The sequence below is a fragment of the Natrix helvetica genome, assembly GCF_964273705.1.
Source record: "Natrix helvetica genome assembly, chromosome: 1".
NCBI lineage: Eukaryota > Metazoa > Chordata > Lepidosauria > Squamata > Natricidae > Natrix > Natrix helvetica.
The window spans coordinates 206007646-206027143 of record NC_138548.1 but is presented as its reverse complement, the minus strand read 5'-3'; the positions used below and the strand labels follow the sequence as shown (position 1 = coordinate 206027143).

Below are 19498 nucleotides of genomic sequence, written 5' to 3'. Positions count from 1 at the left end.
TGGCTGAATTACAACCCTCACCATTGCCCATGTTGACAGCAGCTTCTGGGAGCTGTAGTGTAATAGTGGAAGACCACAGATTTCCCTAGTTTTAGTAGACTATGTTCCTTCTGGCAAAAAGTATAACTCTCAAAAGGTGCTATTTCTGTTTTAAAGAATTGTCTTTGAATGATAGCTTTTGTTTATTCTGGAATGAACTGATCTAGCATTTCTCAAAGGTCTGAAAAAGCACATTTTATATTGGAATTATTTAGGTGCTGCTTAAATTGAATTGATCCAATTGATCAATTAATCAACAACACCTTTTTTATTGCTTGATGGTGTTAGTATTTGTCTGCAGCTGTACACCATAAGTAAGTGTGTTTTCTACCACAAACATAGCTCTGGAGGTGGTTCAAATAAAGGATGAAACATTGATAAGAAAGAACTGGAGAGTAGCTGTTTAATTTTAGCATGCCTCAAAATTCCCTGAAATTAACCCCCAAATATTTGTTCTTCAACCCAGCCAAGATTATTCTAATCTTGGGGACAAGGAAATGCGTTGAGGGTTATTGTGCAGGAAAACATTGATGGATCAAAGAAAAAAAATCATATTCTCCATACCTGGGCTGCTAGATGGCAGTAAAGAAATTCGTAATATGCTGCTATAGACTTTCATGACCAGCATCAATGAATTCTCCCTCATCTAGGTAGGCCTTCTATCAGAACTCAGTTGTCTTTGATTTTCTCCCCCAAAATGGCCAATTGGAAGTTTACCAGCTTTCTTGAACTCACATGACATGGACCAATCAGAGATCAGCTTGCCAGATTCAAATTTAAACCCACTCAGCCCAGTTCCATTGTCTGTTAACTGCCAAAAGGTGCATCACAAAGCAGCTCACCCTGCCTCTGAAGCTGCCAGCTGCTAGTTGAAATGTCAACACAAAAGAAAAGAAGACCATGGCCATTCAGCTACAAAACTCATCTCTGCTTAAAATTAGTAATACTTCATTCTTTGTTTCCTTTCTAGTGGTTTCCCAGAATTTTGCAGCCATGAAATGGTAATTCAAAATACAGTTACATGTGTATAAACTCATATTTGATTAGAACTATCCAAGTCGCTTGGTGTGATTTAGCAATCTCAAATCAAGTTCTTTCTTCCATTTTTGAATCTGCTTCAGTGGAGTGATTCAATAAAAATTCAAGAAGGTCTTTTAATTCTATTTAATGTTACATGTGTTCTGTCCTGCCTGTTTCCCATCTATTTGTGTTGGAGGAAAATTATGTTCTTTTTGCCTTATAACATTGAATTTATCACTGAAGCTTTTCAGAGTAAGATCTGCACTGCTTATTATTATTCACGTAAAATATAAAAAATGGGATGCTTGGAGTTGGAAACCAAGTTTTCTTTGTCTAGTGATGGATTGCCCTTGGCTATGTGTAGTTTATGTACCAAGATGAAATTGCCACCTTCTACAAAAGCACTGAAATCAAGAGGAAGCACAATGGAAATGGATAGGACTCATACCGTTTGAAGGCATCTGGTTATGTACACAGAGGAATTTGCTGTGGAAGGAATTGTCTTTGCATCCTTCAGAGCCATCAGAAGCATTCAACTGTTTTTTTGCTTTAGAGGCAAAGATAATAGACATGGCTCTTTATTCCTTGTGACTTTTGCAGACACAGGATTCTACATGTATAGACATCTAATTTAGAAATAGCATTTCTTGAGCTGGTCTTGGTCTGCAAGAGGGAAAGAAAATATTTTAACTTCTCAGCATCAGCCCAAAACACCAGCAAGCTCAGTAAAAGCTTTCCATGCATTTAGCTGCCTATACAATACTAATTATGTGCATACTTCAGATATTCTTAAATTTTGCAATAGCGTGATGCCTTAAAATGGCTTTGACAGTTAACCAGAAGTATGGGTTTAGCCATCTCTCAAAACTCTCTTTGGAATTTGCTTCCCAGTTCATCTGATTAGATCCACACTGATTAAGCAACAAGAAATCATGACGTTGTTCCAGCATTGTTTATACCAGTGATGGCTAACCTTTTTGCCATCGTATGCCAAAAGCAGGGGGAGCGAGAGGGAGTCATACATGTTCATGCCCACTCCCATAATTTTATGCGCCCTCCCCCGTGCATGTGCACGCAACCCTTGCTTTTGGCACGCGATGGCACGGTGACCAGTTTTTCACCCTCCCCAGGCTCCTGACCCTTTCTAGAAAAAGAAAAAGGCCTTCCCACCCCCCCGGAGGCCCTCTGGTGGCTGAAAATGGCCTGTTTGCCGACTTCTGGTTGGACTGGAAGGCCCATTTTTCACTCTCCCCAGACTCCAGAGCCTTTCTAGGAGCCTGGGGAGCCTCCCCTCCTGGGAGGCCCTCCGAAGGCTGGAAACAGCCCTGTTTGCTGACTTCTGGTGGGCCCAAAAATCAGCTGGCTGGTGCGCTCATGGGTGCCGGAGCTGACCTTGTGTGCCCACCGATATGGCTCCGTGTGCCACCTGTGGCACATGTGCCATATGTTCCCGTCACAAGTATATACTGAAACTTTGAAAAGTCACTGTGGCCTTTACTTCCTCCTTTGTTTGGGAAAGCCCTTCAAGCTTGCTCAGATAAAACTGCATGGTCTCACTGCCCCCAAAATTTGCAGTCCCACCTTTTGACCTACATTTTGAAAAACTAATTTTCCAAATTTATTCTTTACTGGACATAATTATGTATTTTGGAAGTTTTACCTCTTCTGGACTTCATTTGGTTGTACAAAATTTGGGCCCTAGCTATAATGGAACAATATAGTGAGAGAGGCTATACAACAGATCACTTTTTAATATCTGAATAAGTTTACAGTTGGGGCACAAGCACAAATAGATAAGATGAGGCAAACATTTTGGGAGGGAGGGAGGGAGGGAGGGAGGGGGAGAGGGAGGGAGGGAGGGGGAGAGAGAGGGAGGGAGGGAGGGAGGGAGGGAGGGAGGAGAGAGAGAGAGAGAGAGAGAGAGAGAGAGAGAGAGAGAGAGAGAGAGAGAGAGAGAGAGAGAGAGAGAGAGAGATCTCCAAGTAGGGAATTATTTTTTAAAAAAATACTATGGTTTGAAGCAATATATAGTATTTTGGCTTCATTCTGCTGTGTTTCAAGAGAAATGCTTAATGTGTGAATTGGTTCCATTGTGTGTCCAGGCAATAATGGTTCACCATGGTTTGAACAGAGGATAGGCTCCGTAGTAATATCACAGAGGTAGATAGCTGTTCCTCTCCATTCATCCTAAGGTTTGCTACAGGTCTTCACAATATTTACCATTCTTTCTCCATAGCTCTAGAGTAGTCTATTCAAGTAATAATTGCTTGAATAAAACCAAGAAGATGGTCCAATACCCTCTAAACACCCTTTCCTTCTTAACCTGTTTGTACTGCTTTATAGATGCCTTTCATTTATGGTCATTACTGAATTGTATTATTAGGTTCAAGAGCTATCCATCGGCATTATTAAATATAGAACATTCACTAGATCATGATCATAATTTTTTTGCATTTGGCTAGAGCAAAATTAAGGTCTTTTGCTAAGGTCTTTTGGTGTCTCTATTCTCTTTGACAAGTTTGTTCAACCTTATCCTAAACCTCAGCTATTTCTAATCTTTCAACCAGTCTGTGTTGAACATTTAATGCAAGGTGGCTAGAGATGAACCACCTCACTGGTCATTCTTCAACTCTCTTCCCTGGCCTGAGACATTTGTTGAGATGGATAGAATATGATCACAAGAGTGGTCATTTTCGTATCTTTTCTTCTCAAATACCAATTGCCTTAGTTCGTCTCAAACGTCTATAATGAGCTTCCAATGGGTAAAATGGGTTCTGCCAGTGGGCCTGGGAACCCAGAGTGGGATGGAGCCTCTCAAATGGCTTGTGTGATGTGTTGTCACCGGAGTGAGGGGTGGGTGAGGGCTATTATATTATTTGATTATTTGATTATTTTTATTAGTTCTATTTTTTATATATAATGTTTTTGTATCCCTGTAAGCTGCCTTGTGTTGCTATGTGCGAACAGGCAGCAATATAATTTTTTGAATGAATGAATGAATAAATAAATAAATAATAAATAAATAAATAATAAAATAAAATAAAATAATAAAATAAAATAATAAAATAATAATAAAATAATAAAATAATAAAATAATAAAATAATAAAATAATAAAATAATAAAATAATAAAATAATAAAATAATAAAATAATAAAATAATAAAATAATAAAATAATAAAATAATAAAATAATAAAATAATAAAATAATAAAATAATAAAATAATAAAATAATAAAATAATAAAATAATAAAATAATAAAATAATAAAATAATAAAATAAAATAAAATAATAAAATAAAATAGGTGGGCATTTCAGGAAAGCCATACAATGACCACTGAATTTGTATGGAGGCGGTAAGTTGCCCATACCTGTCTCAAATCATTTCAAATGTTAGATTTCATGAATATGCAATTGAAAATTCCATGACCAATTATTCTGCATGATTATCATATGTGCACTATATGATATACCATAGGTTTCAAGGTAAACTAAGAAACTAAGTAATGAATCTACACGAATAGGCTATAATGTCATCAGGAGTCAAGTTTAATATGCAGAAATTTTACCTTGTTTATATGTACGGTACATATCAAGTGTTGTTCAACGTTTTCCCTTAAAACACAGTTAGTTCTACTGATAGTCTGATGCCTATTTTAAAGGTTTTAATATGCTGTATGCAGATATGTGCTTGCTTTTCATTCATAGAAAACCTGTGAGATAGGCCCTGGATCATTTAACAAGCTCCATTAACTGAAGATTTAAACCTGTTTTTTCCTTGTATCAATTTGAAATTCAAAACATTTTATCATCTTATTTTATTTATTTATTTATTCTTCGCACTTCTAGACCGCCCCCTCTCCCAAAAAGGACTCGGGGCGGTGTACAGTCCACACAGCAAATAACAGATAATAAATATAAATATAAATATAAATATACATATGGAGGAGGTTAAAAAATTAAAAGAACTGTACAGAAGAATATGAATATGGCTCTAAAAGCCCTAAAATCAATTAGATTTAAAACAATACCCTTAAAACACCAGTTGAGAGTATATTTCCAGGAGGTAACAGTTGTAACAGTTATAATTATGCCAGGCCAGCTAATCGAAACAGGTGAGTCTTCAATTTTTGTCGGAAGGAGCAGAAGTCCGTGGTGGTTCTAATATCGGGGGGGAGGTCATTCCAGAGGGTTGGGCCCATCACAGAGAAGGCCCTATTCCTTGGCGCCGCCCGCTGGCATTGCCTAGTGGATGGCACCTGGAGAAGCCCCTCCCTGTGAGAGCGGATTGGCCGCAGGGATGTATGTGGGAGGATGCGATCCCGCAAGTAACTAGGTCCCGTGCCATGGAGCGCTTTAAAGATGGTAATCAGCACCTTGACACGCACCCGGAAAACCACAGGTAGCCAGTGCAGCTCGCGCAGGAGCGGTGTTACGTGGGAGTATCTGGAACTCCCCATGACAACCCGCGCAGCCGCGTTCTGGACTAGCTGCAGTCTCTGGGCGCGTCCCAAGGGAAGCCCCATGTAGAGAGCATTACAGTAGTCTAGGCGAGACGTCACCAGCGCATGAGTGACTGTGCGTAGGGCATCCCGGTCCAGTAGGGGGCACAATTGGCGCACCAGGCAAACCTGGTGGAACGCCCCCCTTGCCACGGCTGCCACATGGTCATCCATTGACAGCCGGGCATCTAGGAGGACGCCCAAATTGCGTGCCCGTTCCACAGGGGGCAATTGCTCGTCCCCTATGGCCAGCGATGGAGTCAGCTGGCTGAACCGAGGTGCCAGTAGCCACAGCCACTCAGTCTTGGAGAGGTTGAGTTTGAGTCTGTTGTCCCCCATCCAGACCCCGACGGCTTCCAAACACCGGGACATCACTTCGACAGCCTCGTTGGGGTGGCTTGGGGTTGAAATGTACAGCTGGGTATCATCAGCGTACAGATGGTATTCAACCCCAAAACCACGGATGATCTCGCCCAACGGCTTCACATATGCATTGAACAGAAGGGGTGAGAGGACCGACCCCTGCGGCACTCCACAAGAGAGTGGCCTCAGGGTCGATCTCTGCCCCCCTGTCAACACATATTGCATCTGGCCAGAGAGGTAAGAGCCGAACGGTGCCTCCGACTCCCATCCCCTCCAGCCGGCGCAGTAGGATACCATGGTCGATGGTATCAAAAGCCACTGAGAGATCTAATAGGACCAGGATAGAGGAACATCCTCTATCTCTGGCCCTCCAGAGATCATCAACCAACGCGACCAAGGCTGTCTCTGTGCTGTGCCCGGGTCGGAAGCCGGACTGGCGTGGGTCTAGATAGTCGGATTCATCGAGGTGACGTGGAAATTGCTGCGCCACCACATTCTCAACAACCTTCACCAGAAAGGGAAGGTTGGAGACTGGACGATCTTACTTATCTAGGGTACCAAGCGAAAACAGTCATATTGTTCACTTTGCAAATCGTAGTGTCTTTGAGATGAGAAGCTCAGAATTGGTGGAGAGGGGAGGGGGAGAGATTTATAATTTATACCAAAACAATATTTCCTGTCTCTGCAAGTGTGTCCAGGAGACCAGGGTGCACATATTGCCAGTTTTTGACAAACAGCCCTTCTGCAGAGAGTCTGTGCTCTGGTAGCAGAATCCACAGGTGAAATAGCATAGCTGAATATATGATCCCCCATCCTCCAATATTTTTCTTTTATGCCAAACTCTGCTGGCAAAACAATTTTTGTCATTGCATCAAAATTCAACATGTCAAAGAATAGCAAGGACCCTGTCTTTGTAGGAATGGAGTTTCAAGCAATTAGGAAGCAATATTGAGAATTGTTTGTTAGATAATACAATTGTTCCTGCATCGCCTGGCTATGGTTCCTCCTAATTGCAGATTCAACCTCTGCCTGAGACTACTCCTTTTACAAAGAAGTCTTGTCTAACTATCTGAGCACACAGCTACCAAACAAGTGGCAAAAAGAGGAGTTGGTATGCTAATGTCAAAATTCAGTATGAGAATGCACCAGTGGTGGGTTTCCAATTTTTTTACTACCAGTTTGCTCATGCGCATACCCACACCTATGCACACAATGCGCTTCTGCATGTGCAGAAGCATCGGGGGAGGGGGCAGAGCCTCCCGCCACTGCTCCTACCGGTTCACCTGATCCATGCTGAACCGGGAGCAATCCACCTCTGGAATGCATGCAGTGTATTAATTACGGTGAGATGTACATGGGTTCAAATATTAAAATGTCCATAAATCTCTAAGATGGCTTGGGCTAAACTGCTTTCAGCCCAAAGCTTCATCAGCCATAAATTGTTTGATTTATGTGCTATGAAGTTGATATTGACTTCTTGTGACTACTTAATTTCCCCCCCCCCAAAAAAAATATATGTCCCTAATATGGTCGTTCAGGTCTTCCAGCAATGCAATCCCTCTTCTTTGCTGCTGGTCATTATTATCTTTTCTTTTGTTCCACTTTTTCCAGCATTAAGGTGCTTCATTGGGGAACTAGGTCTTCACATAATGTATCCAAAGTAGGATAATTTGAATCTGGTCACTTGTTCCTTGAGTGAGAGATCTGGGTTGATTTGTTCAATGATCCATTTATTTGTTTCCCTGACCGTCCATTCTTAGAAGCCTTCTCTAATACCCACATTGAAAAGCATCAATACTTCTACTACACCATTTCTTCAAACTCCAGTTTTTGCTCACATAGAATTTCACAGAGAATACTATGATTTGCACAGTTCTGATATTTGTAAATATAGACACAACACAGCATTTAAATTTCTTTTCCAAAGCCTTAATGGTTTCTCTACCAAGTGCTAGTCTGCAATGTACTTCTTGACTGCTTGTTCATTTAATGTTGATAGTTGATAATAAAAAAATAGAATCTATCCAGCACTTCAAGAACTTCATTGTCAATTCTAAGCCTGGTTGTTCTCCCTGTTTGATCTTCTTTATATTTAACTATAATTTCATTTTATCACTGTGTCATGAGAACAGTATAGGTTATTGATATTTCTTCCTCCACTTTTAAAGCCACATTCATTTTCTTCTAGTGCAGTTTCCTTTATTATGCAGTACATTCAATATATAGATTGAAGGGGAAAGTATACAGCCTTGCTACACTTCTTTGCCAATCTGAAGCCAGTCTACTTCAACATGTTCTATTCACGCTGTGGCTCCCTGACCTGCATATAAGTTTCCATTAAGACAATGAGATGTTTTAGGATTCCCATTTCCTAAGCACATTCCACAGCTTGATGTGATCAACAGAATCAAAAGATTTTTGTATAATCAAAGCACATTCTGACTTATTTTTAGTACTCTTTGGCTTTCACAATTATCCAGCATCAGCAATAATGTCTCAGCATTTTCTAAAGCCAGATTGAACATCTGGCATCTTGTTTTCCATGTAGAGCTCTAATCTATGTTGGATGATCCTAAGCATTATTTTGTTAGCATTGAAATTAAGGATACTAGTCAAAGGTTAGAACATTCAGTTAAAGCTCCTGTTTTGGTATTGAATATAAATTTGTTACCCCCCAAATAGTCCTTCTTCCTGAGGAGAAGTAGGCTATTTTTCAATGGCATCTGGCAGATGCTAAAAATACTAGCCTATAGGGAATTTTGAGTGAAGCCCAAATACTTCCAAGAAGATAATTGGCTTTTCTCAGAATAAGTACCCTATTGCCATTGGTTGCCCTCTATATTGGCTTGAGAGAAAAACATATGCAGTGATTTCATGATATCTGCTTTGAGTAAACAATTGATCAATTCTAGATTTTGCCTAAGATTGTTTTTATAGAACAGTTGAGGAACCAAATCAATTCCTCCTTCCCCTTTAAAAGATTGGATGAGAAACTGGATAAAATCTTAAAACCTAAACAAGGGGAAATCATATATATCAGTTCAAGTTGAATTAATCTTTTGGGGTCTAAATGGTCATATCCAGCTAGTTTTCATAATAGAAATATGATGGTTGTAACTTTGGGGGATGTCAGTGTGTCTATTTAGTCTAGAGCCCTGCTATCATGCTTAGGGGATTTCTGATTAATGCAATATTTTTTTTAAAGTATGAGGAGAAAAAATAGTCAACTGAAAGATGAGAAGAAGAATTAATACATTGAAACGTGCATTAAAATAGAATTATTATCCAACCATCAGTTAAAGTATTATTTCAAATCACATGTAGACTAGGATAACATTTTTTTGAAACAGAAAAAAGTAACTAAATTAAACACATCTTATATTTAAACTAGCATATATTACAATAATATAATAGATACTTTGAAAAGATTTATGACTTTGAAAAATCAGGGTAATTTTGAGATATTTATTAAAGGCAAATATTCAAAATATAACTTAAAGCATAAGTATATAACAAAGAATAAATTAACTGTACAAGAATGCTAATTAATTAATTTATTTATTTATTTTATTTATTTATTAGACTTGTTAGCCGCTCCCTCTCCACGAAGGGACTCGGGGCCGCATACAATAAATAAATCACATGTTACATGATTAGACATTACACGGTTAGACATTACACGGAGGAGGTATAAAATCACAACAATTGTTACAATACATAAAACAACAATAATAATGTTAAAAATTAAAATACCCCGATTTAAAATTTTAAAATGTAAAAAGTATAAAATTGCCAGGAGGATTGGAGATAGAACTATAGTTGAGCCAGGCCAGCTAGTTGGAAAAGGTGGGTCTTGAGTTTTGTACGGAAGGAGCGGAGGTCGGTAGTAATCCTAATGTCGGGGGGGGGGAGGTCATTCCAGAGGGCTGGGCCCATCACAGAGAAGGCCCTGTTCCTGGGCACTGCCCTTTGGCACTGCTTAGTGGACGGCACCCGGAGGAGTCCCTCTCTGTGAGAGCGGATTGGTCGTAGGGATGTATGGGGCAGGATGCGATCCTGCAAGTAACTAGGTCATTAAAACTTGTGTGCCCAATACTTTCACCCCATAAGTTATGAAAGTTAAATGATAAAAGCACCACTTAATTTTTTTTAAAATGTAGAAAAGTATTAAATGAATTTCATATAATAATAGTGTTTCTTAAACTCCATTTTTTTTTGAAAAGTCAGTATTTTAGGAATATTAGAGAGTCAGTTTGGTCTAGTGCTTAAGGCAACAGGATAAAAAGCAAGAAACCATGAATTCAGGTCCCACTTTGGCCATGTGACTTTGGGCCAGTCACTTTTTCTCAGCCCAATTCACCTCACCTGTTAGGAGGAAAATAGGAGGAGGGAGGTAATTGGCTATGTTGGCCATCTTGAGTTATTTGTAAGAATAATAAATGCAGGCTATAAATTTAAAAAAAAAGCTTTTGAAATGTTAATTATTTTTGCTATGGTTTCTACTAGCTAACAAATTCAAAATTAGGGCTATTATAATATAATTAAAAAAAGAATTATTACAATTAGATGAAAAATGGCATTCAAGCGCATTTTGAGGAAGAATGAGGAACCTGAGTAAAGAATGCAATGAATAGTTTCAAGGGAGTTTTGCAATTCCCCAGATAATTTATGAATTAAAAACAGTATAGCTAGTTAAATTAAACATATAAAATATAATTGAATCCCACTTAGATTTATATTATAAAATATAATGTAAATTATATTTATATTATATTACTGTACATTGTCAGGAGCATGACTTGGGGAAAATGATTGATGAGTTAAAACCAAAAAAGGAAATCATTTTCATACATAAAAGGCTGGATTTAAAAAAAAATCAATGTTCTTCTCAGATTCCACAACTCTCTCTGGTATACAGGGAAATTGTTCTGTTGGATTCTTCTCTTTCTTCCTCTTGCAACCACATCCCTCAGTGATGCCTCCTTAAGAAATTGAAAAGAATGCTGGGACCCTAGAGAGAAGAGAGCTAAAAAGAATGATGAAGCTTCACAATATAGGGAGAGATAATAAAAAAGTCATGTCATTACTCACCACAGGGGTCCAGCATGGCCTACAGCAAGTGGGACTAAAATTAGCCATAGCAGTTGCATAGTTACAAAGGGAATCGAGCAAACGTCAGGAATTTTGTTATAGTGGTATGGTTTAGGAAAGGGGGAGATAGTTACTTCAGGATCTGTTTTGTTGTAGATGAGAGGTTGGATGGAAGAAGTGGGATGCCATGTTTCAGAGACAATAAACCCAGCCATCCTGTACCTATTCAGGATGTCAGGGGGCTTCAGTGTTCAAAAGCATTGTTCCACTTTATGCTTTCCAAATTTGTCATCTGCTTTACAATCAACAGCAAGAGTGAAGGGTAGAACTGTCAAGCTCAGAACATAATCAGTGAGGTAGAGATGGACCATTTACAATTTGACATGATTAGCACTTAAAGCACATTATACACCTTCACCCTGCATATGAAATTGCAATTTATTCTTATGGGGGAAACCCATTTCCATTTTCACAAGACACAGAATGAAGGCAGGTAGTAACAAAATGACTATCAAGGAGAAGATTTAATGTATTAATCCTCTTTGGAGCATTTGCTTATATATATATTTTTTGAGGAAGACTTTTTCTGGCAGCATCTCTGAATGCTTTCATTAATTATTACCAACATCCTAGATTACCAATTGCCACATTGGAACCATCCAGATGCATTGGGGCTACGGTTTCCAAATTTTTCAGCCAGAATCTATCTGGTTTTGAGAAAAACTGTTCTAGAACATTGTATCATTCCAAGATATTTAGGACTGAAGGTTGGATGAGGATGTCCATTAATGAAATCTTCCATGGTCAATGGGGCAGGCTACTGAAATAAACTTTGATGCTATTACTACATGGAATGGAATGGAATAGAATGTTGGAATAAAGTGGAATGGAATAGGATTGGGTAGGAAAGGATAGGATATGGGAATGGAATGGAATATTAGAATGGAATTGAGTGGATTGGAATGGAACAGGATAGCAGTAGGAATAGGATAAGAATACAATATTGGAATGGAATGGAATAGAAGGAATAGAATATTGGAATGGAATGGAAGGAATAGAATAATGGAATGGAATGTGATAGGAATAGGATAAGAATGAAATAATGGAATGGAATGGAATAGAATATTGGAATTAAATGGAGGGGAACAGAATAGGAATAGGATAAGAATAGAATATTGGAACTAAATGGAAGGAAACGGAATGGAATGGAACAATAGAATATTGGAAAGGAATGGAATAGAAGGAATAGGGTAATGAAATGGCATGGCATGGCATGACATGACATAGAATGGAATGGATAGGAAAAGGATAAGAATAGAATAATGGAATGGAATGGAATATAGAATAGAACAGAATAATAAAGGGGAATTTAAAATTATAACAAATTGAATGTAAACAATAAATAATAAGCACAGCTTAAATGGGTAAAAATTAAACGAGCCTTTAAGAAAGAAAGCAATTTTTAAAAGGGCATGTTTAGTGATCATGTTTAATATAATAGTAAGTTGACCATTAACATAAACTGATAAATGCTTTTTTTAAAAAAAACAGGCTTCTCTGAATTACAGAATTTCATGTGGAGGCAGGAAAGGAGCCATGCGATCTCAACAGCCTGTAATTTGTCTCAGTTTCAACCCAGCTAGCAAATATTTACAAGAAAGAAATGTGTAGCATTGACTGATGCAAAGCTGGGAAAAATAAGCTGAAAGAAATGACACCTCCTCTGATGGAGAAGCTACCTGTCTTGGATGGTTTTATTATTACTATTATTGCAAATATTTATTTTACGGATGCACAGTAAATAAAAAAAATTAAACTTATAAATATTAAAAAATAGAAAACAGACAGCCACAAATAAACTAAAAATACAAATTAAGAAAGTAAAGAAATAAAAATAATCTATATTTATACTTATCAGTAATAACTGATTTATTAATATGCTACTATAATACATTCAGTACTAAATATCTTAAAATATCACAAATGGAAAATCTCTGCCGTAATAACACATAATGCTCCATCTTTCGATTAGTAGAAAATATTACCATTTTTAAAACAGATAAATCACACATTTCAGACAACTTATTCCTTGGAATGGTGTAATACCCCACCCACTGTTCCATACAACTATTAGAAATTCTTCCTGATAAACAATCAAATTCCAAAGCTTTGTTATGTAATTCAACATTACATTAAGATCTTTAACATTTAAAGATTTTTCCATAAATCTACTAATATATGCTATCATACTAAATGATTACATTTTGCTGTCATGTGGGTCAGTAAACCCTCATTTTTTTAATACTTCCAGCTATTTATATAGGATTACCTCTAAGAGCATACATGAAATGAGAGATTCACTTTAATAATGTTATTTTTAATCCCACAATGTAAAGAACTCATCTATTAAAATCTAATTCAATCCTTTCTAAAAGTTTCAATAACCCGTATTTAATTCCACATATTTAAACATTCTTTAGGGTATATAAAGCTCCAGATATTTAATGTATTTTTTTAAAAAATCACAAAACCCATCTCTCTACATACAGTAGCTGTATTGATATTTAAGGGGTCAGGGGGAGTTAGCAAGTTACCAATTACTCTTAGAGTACAGAATACTTTCCAAAACCTTTATAAAATTGGAAAAAGAAAGAGGAATGTTTCACATGCTAATGTATGGACAGGAAGACATTTAGAAATAATTGCCATAATCTAAATTAGCAAAACCATGTATAGGAGGTCCTCAATTTATAACAGTTCAGTTAGTGATCATTCATAGTTAGAACAGCACTGAAAAAATAGAGTAATGACCATTTTTCACACTTAACAACTGTTGCATGATCATGTGATCAAGATTCAGATGCTTGGCAACTGACTCATATTTATGATGGTTGCTGGGTCCCAGAACAATGTCATCACAGCTTGTATGACCTTTGGACAAGCAAAGTGAATGGGGAAGCCAGATTCACTTAACAACTGTCTTGCTAAGTGAACAACTGCAGTGATTCACTTAACAACTGTGGCAAGAAAAGTTCTAAAATGGAGCAAAACTCATTTAACAACTGTCTCATTCAGCAACAAAATTTTGGGCTCCATTGAGGTCGTAAGTCAAGGACTGGTAACCTGTATTTCGCAATACTATAGAAGAGTGGCCCTTGGACCAATGAACCAACTTCTCACACTCTTGTCAATAGAAAGGTCAATAAACATCTCCAAGGATGCTCATGATTTCCATTTTTTATACTCTGTTCTTTTGGTACAATGGGCTGGGATGAGCTATCTTTCCATTACAGGACTATGCTCTGTAAAATAACATATGTGTTACATTCTAGCTTCAACTATAGTGGTTTCCACCAAGGTTCTCTGTTCTGGTGGCAACAGAGGTTTAATCCTATTGGTCAAAGGCTCTGACAGCTCCCTATAAAAGGGCTGCTGTCAGACTCAACCTTCGCTGGATTGTTCTCACTTGTTGCATTTACTAAAGAGCTGTTGTTACCGTTAAGCCTGTGTGTGCCTATCCATTACCCGATCTAACAATATGAGTGCACTATTGCAAAGATATAGACATATGAAAGTAGCTTCCTTCATGTTGAGCATGACTCCTGCTGACTTTACAGACATGTTCATGTAATTATTTGGCAGTAAAACAGAATTGATTTGCCATTGTTTTATTTAATCCTGGGGTTCCTTGGGTATCTCTCATTGAAATATTAATCGGACCTGAACTCATTTAGCTTCTGAGACCAGAGAAGTTCAGCCAGATGCTGCCACCTGCTGAGACACTATAAGCAGGTTTGAAATCATGGTGTGTGGTTTTTTTACCATTGTATTCTCTACCTGACTTGAACAACTGGCAGTCTAGACAAGCCTCACACCGTAGAGATCATTCAAGGAACCATGCTGAAGCCTGGCTTTATACACCCAGAAAGATAAATCAGTAAAGTGTGCTGAGCTGTTGCAAAGAAGCGGTGACATTTATAACATTCACCTGTTTTGACAAAAATGTGTGAGAGAGGAAGTGTACATATTCTGCCTGAAAAGAAACCAAACGATTTCCCTGAACTGCCTGTATCCTGCCTGAAGGGCATATTTTATTGTTATTTATGAAAGGAACAAAGGTTTGCCCTTTAAAGGCCAAGAAAGTAATTTCACAGGACAATTCAAAGTAATTTAACTTAGAAACGAAAAGACCTGCATTCTACAGCACTTACTCCTTAGTAAGGTAATGATGTACAGAATTGTGACAGTACTGAGATTTTTTTTAAAGAAAGAAATCTGGAAATTCTAAAATCTCTTTCTTTTTAGGTAGAGAGAGGGATCCCTATTGAGATTCAAAGGATATAATATAGTCCGCTTGCTTGCTTGCTCATTCATTCATTCATTCTTTTGAATTCAATTCAGGCACACTTGACTTGAAACTACTCACCATATAAAACAATAACAACCTAATAGCAAACAAAACATATTGAGTTATTTCTTTACAAAAATATAAACAAAACCACCTCTAACAAAAGGGCTCCATCATGTACACATGGTTTCATTTTATTCAAAATTGTATTTACTCAAAATAGTCTGCTTGGTAATTTTTTAAAAGAAATCTATTTATATAAAAGCCAAATACCACTCACTCATCACGAAATCTCCAGAACTATAAAGCCTACAAACATATATGTTCCTCTTGGCTTTTAGGTGCTCACTAAGAAAGGACCATCAGATCATCAGTATTTCTTATACAGTATTATATTAACACATGTCAATGCTAAGGAGACATTAGACATTCTACTCCCCCTCCCCACCTGAAAATAACTCTGTTCCAACTGCCAGTTGCCTTACATTAACACGCTCTGATGCTAAGGAGTTACACATTCTACATTAATTTTCAGGCTTTAAGTGTCAATGTATCAAGCCCAATCATAACTACTCATTGATTATCAAGCCCGAACACATAGTTTCGTAGCAAAGCATGGGTATCCACTTAGTTCTTCATTCCTCTCTCTCTCTCTCCTCTCTCTCTCTCTCTCTCTCTCTCTCTCTCTCTCTCTCTCTCTCTCTCTCTCCTCTCCTCTCTCCAACACACACACACACACACATACCCACAAATACATCCACCCCCTCCTAAAGTTCATGTTTTTCTGCATACTTTTCCTTACCCTGTACATTTTGAGACCCAATTTAGAGAAGAGAAACCTGTCAATCTGTAAGAGTAAATGCATTCTGTGTAGCATATTGATTCAGGAACTGTAATTATGGGTAGATCTGATCAAAAAGTCAGCAAATGCATTTGTTCTTTGATATCTATACTTTTCAGAATTCTGCAAAGCAGTCTTCCAGAGAAAGAATGAGGCAGAAGAACATGGGATATTAAAATGTGTTCCAGGTCACTTCTGTTTTGATTCCAAGTAAATGGGGAAGGTGGGGGAGAGAAGGAAAAAAGCACCTTGGCACCTTTTATTAGTAATGGATGATGCCACTGTTCAAAGTAGATATAAACACATATTGTCCTATCACACAACAGTACTGAATTTTGAATGCTAAATACAACATGCACCTTGTAGCTGTCCCATACACCCCCCCAATCATCTTTTTGACACACAGCTCCAAGGCATGTTTTACAGGCATGTAGGACACACAAAGAATACTATAAAAGGAAGCTGCTCATGGTTACAGACAAATGTGAGGTGCACTTGATCACTGCTTCATTCCTATCAGTGAAAGCAGAGATCCAATCTAAATAATTTGGTGTGTGTAGGAATCCTGAATACAGGGATGAAAGTTTTAACTTCTCTGTTAGACTAATTGGTCTGTCCACATTGTGGGTGGATCAAGAAGATCATGATTCATTGTCATTATTTTTCTGGTGTTCCTATCCAGGACGTTTAATTCTGCTTGAGTCCAGCTATGTATCTAATGACTAGAATTGCCCAGGTGTTAATTGCCTTGATAATATTTTCTCTGCTGAGTTTGGACCTTTAAGATCTTTGTCACTCTCATGATGCATTCACTTCTGACCTCCTGACATCAAGTGTGCTTGATGTTGTCACTTTGAAGGGTGTCCAGGTATTTGTAGTAATCTTCATCCAGATTCTTGATGTTTTTTCCCATAGGGCATCTTGATTTTCTCAGTTTTTAAATGTATTTATTTATTAAACTTCTACGCTGCCCATGTCACTGAGGCGACTCTAGATGGCTTGCAGTCATACAATTAAAATACTATGTAAAACATTAGAACAATAAATAAGAATCATGCATATAATTTTCCCTCTTTTTCCTCTGTTAATGATAAGGCTGGTGCATTTGTCCAGTTATTATTTACTTGTTAAAATATTTTATGAATATTTTATTTATATTAGTGTTGAATGGTTTTTACTATTGTTATTTGTGCTTGATTCAATAAATAAATTGTTAAGTAATTAAGCTCCCCGTTAGGAGAGTGAGTGTGCAGAGAAGCGTAATGAGAGGGGTATGCAAGAACATGCGCAAACCAGCATACAGGGACACTGAATAGTATAAAATATAGTAGTTTACTATGTGGAAATATAGAGGTATTCAGAGTCCAGTTAACAGTCCAAGTCATACACGGTTCAGTCATTCAGTCAGTCAGTCTAGCACACAAAACAGCTATCAGTAGCAAACCACAGTACCTCACAATACACCGATCAGCGTCTAACAAACAGAGAGCTAACAGTCATTCTGGCTCCCTCTTATGGCTGCTTGAGGTAACAAACCAATTACATCTCTCTAGCATTTAAAGTAACAGATACATTTGTTACAATCATAGCTTATATACATTGCCAAGCCAAGCCTAGGGTTACATCCCTAACATAAATATTCTATTAATGTTTTATAATTAATTATAAAATAATGTTAATAAACTTGTAATATAGTTTTTAAAATTTATATTTTGATAAAAGTATGATATATTTTAATAAAAATCAATATGTTTTGATAAAAATATATTTTAATAAAAATATAATATAACTTTTTATGAACAATTATAATATAATTTTTATTAAAATATAATATAAATTTTAATATAGGACATATTGATAAATATAACCCCTTAACAAACAAAAGCTCTTTTGGGGTCTGCTAGGATTTTTTAAAATGGGAAGGAGTCCTGAGAACCAAACACTGCTCTACTGTAGATTAATTCAGAATCTTCCTGGCTGTGCTGGGTCAGCTGTGGTTACCTACCAGTTTACTTCATGATACACGATCACAACTTTGTGAGGAACCGTTTGTTTTTTATCTGTGATAAGAATAGTTGTAGTAGCAGTAGTAATATTTGCAGGGACCTGATTCTAGATTCTTTGACCTTGAATTGTTCAATGTTGGTTTTCCCATGAATATCTGTGACATTGCTAAAATGCCAATTTAAAGCCTTTTCAACTCCTTATTTACAAGTCATAATGCTACAACTAGTTTAGCAGTGTCATATTGACACAAAGGGTCACCCTTTTTGATTGCAAGCTGCACAACCTTTATATTCAATATTATCTGCTTTCTTTCTCTCCGCAGACTCTCTTCCAAAGCCCAGATGAAGGTTGGCAGGTCTATACATCAGCTCAGGCTCCCGATGGCAAATGTCTGTGCACAGCAGTCATCCCTGTTCAGGGCACCTGCTCACGAGACTTGCGCAGCCGGCAACTGCGGCAGCTCATGGAGAAAGTAAGTAAAGTGTTTCCTATCTGTGGGAGAAAGTGGTTTAAGCAATGAGAGCCTTTAGATTTGTTAGGGGATCCAGCATGCCCCATGCTCTTTTCCTGTTCCCCTTTCTCTCCACTTCATTCATAACTGCTCAGGATTTATCCCTGATTTTTATAAGATTGGGGATTAAGATCTGGTGAAATCCAATTGAGGCGTGATGAACAGAAGTCATTATCCCCCAAGCCTGGGAAATGGTAGTTATGATCCAATTTAAACAGAATGCAACTTCTGATTTGTGGCCTGATTTCATCACCTACCCTAAAGTCGGTGTCATTTATAGAAGACATATTTAGCATTTCTTGAAAGGAGTTTGAAGTGCTTTCCCAAATCATTCACTCATGGTCATTAAAAATATTCCCCAATACCTGATTTATGAAGGAGAAAGGATCTTGTCATCAAACTAAGACTTCCTTTATTGGGCAGAAACCCTCTACCCCAAAACAGTTAGTTCAGGACCAGGATTTGACTAATGTTTTAGCCATCTATCAACACGTTTCTGTTGGATAACAACACCAGAGAAGTCCACCTATCTTTTTCCTTCACTTGTGCCACATTAAATTTGAGTTAAGTGCTAATTGCTGACTTGGTTACTAAAGCAAAATACTAGTAATGAAGGGAGTGCAAAATATGCTGGTATACTTGAGTTGTAGCTCACAGATTGAATGAAAGCACATTCATGTGGTTGTGAAGAGCACCCCATCATCTAGGAAAGATTTTTTTTTTGTGATGAAGACTTGAGCCACTCCTTATTAAGTATCCTAATCATTGCACAACACTG

General features: G+C 37.6%; 1 protein-coding gene across 2 annotated transcripts in view; it reads left to right on the top strand.

Moving 5' to 3' along the window:
- Positions 1 to 19498, top strand: part of OLFM2 (olfactomedin 2) — a 207034-nt gene that overhangs the window by 83221 nt on the left and 104315 nt on the right. For both annotated transcript variants that reach the window (XM_081939019.1, XM_081939020.1), the window contains exon 2: positions 18532 to 18681. In XM_081939019.1, the coding sequence (XP_081795145.1) occupies positions 18532 to 18681 (150 nt within the window). The remainder of the gene's footprint in view (positions 1 to 18531; positions 18682 to 19498) is intronic.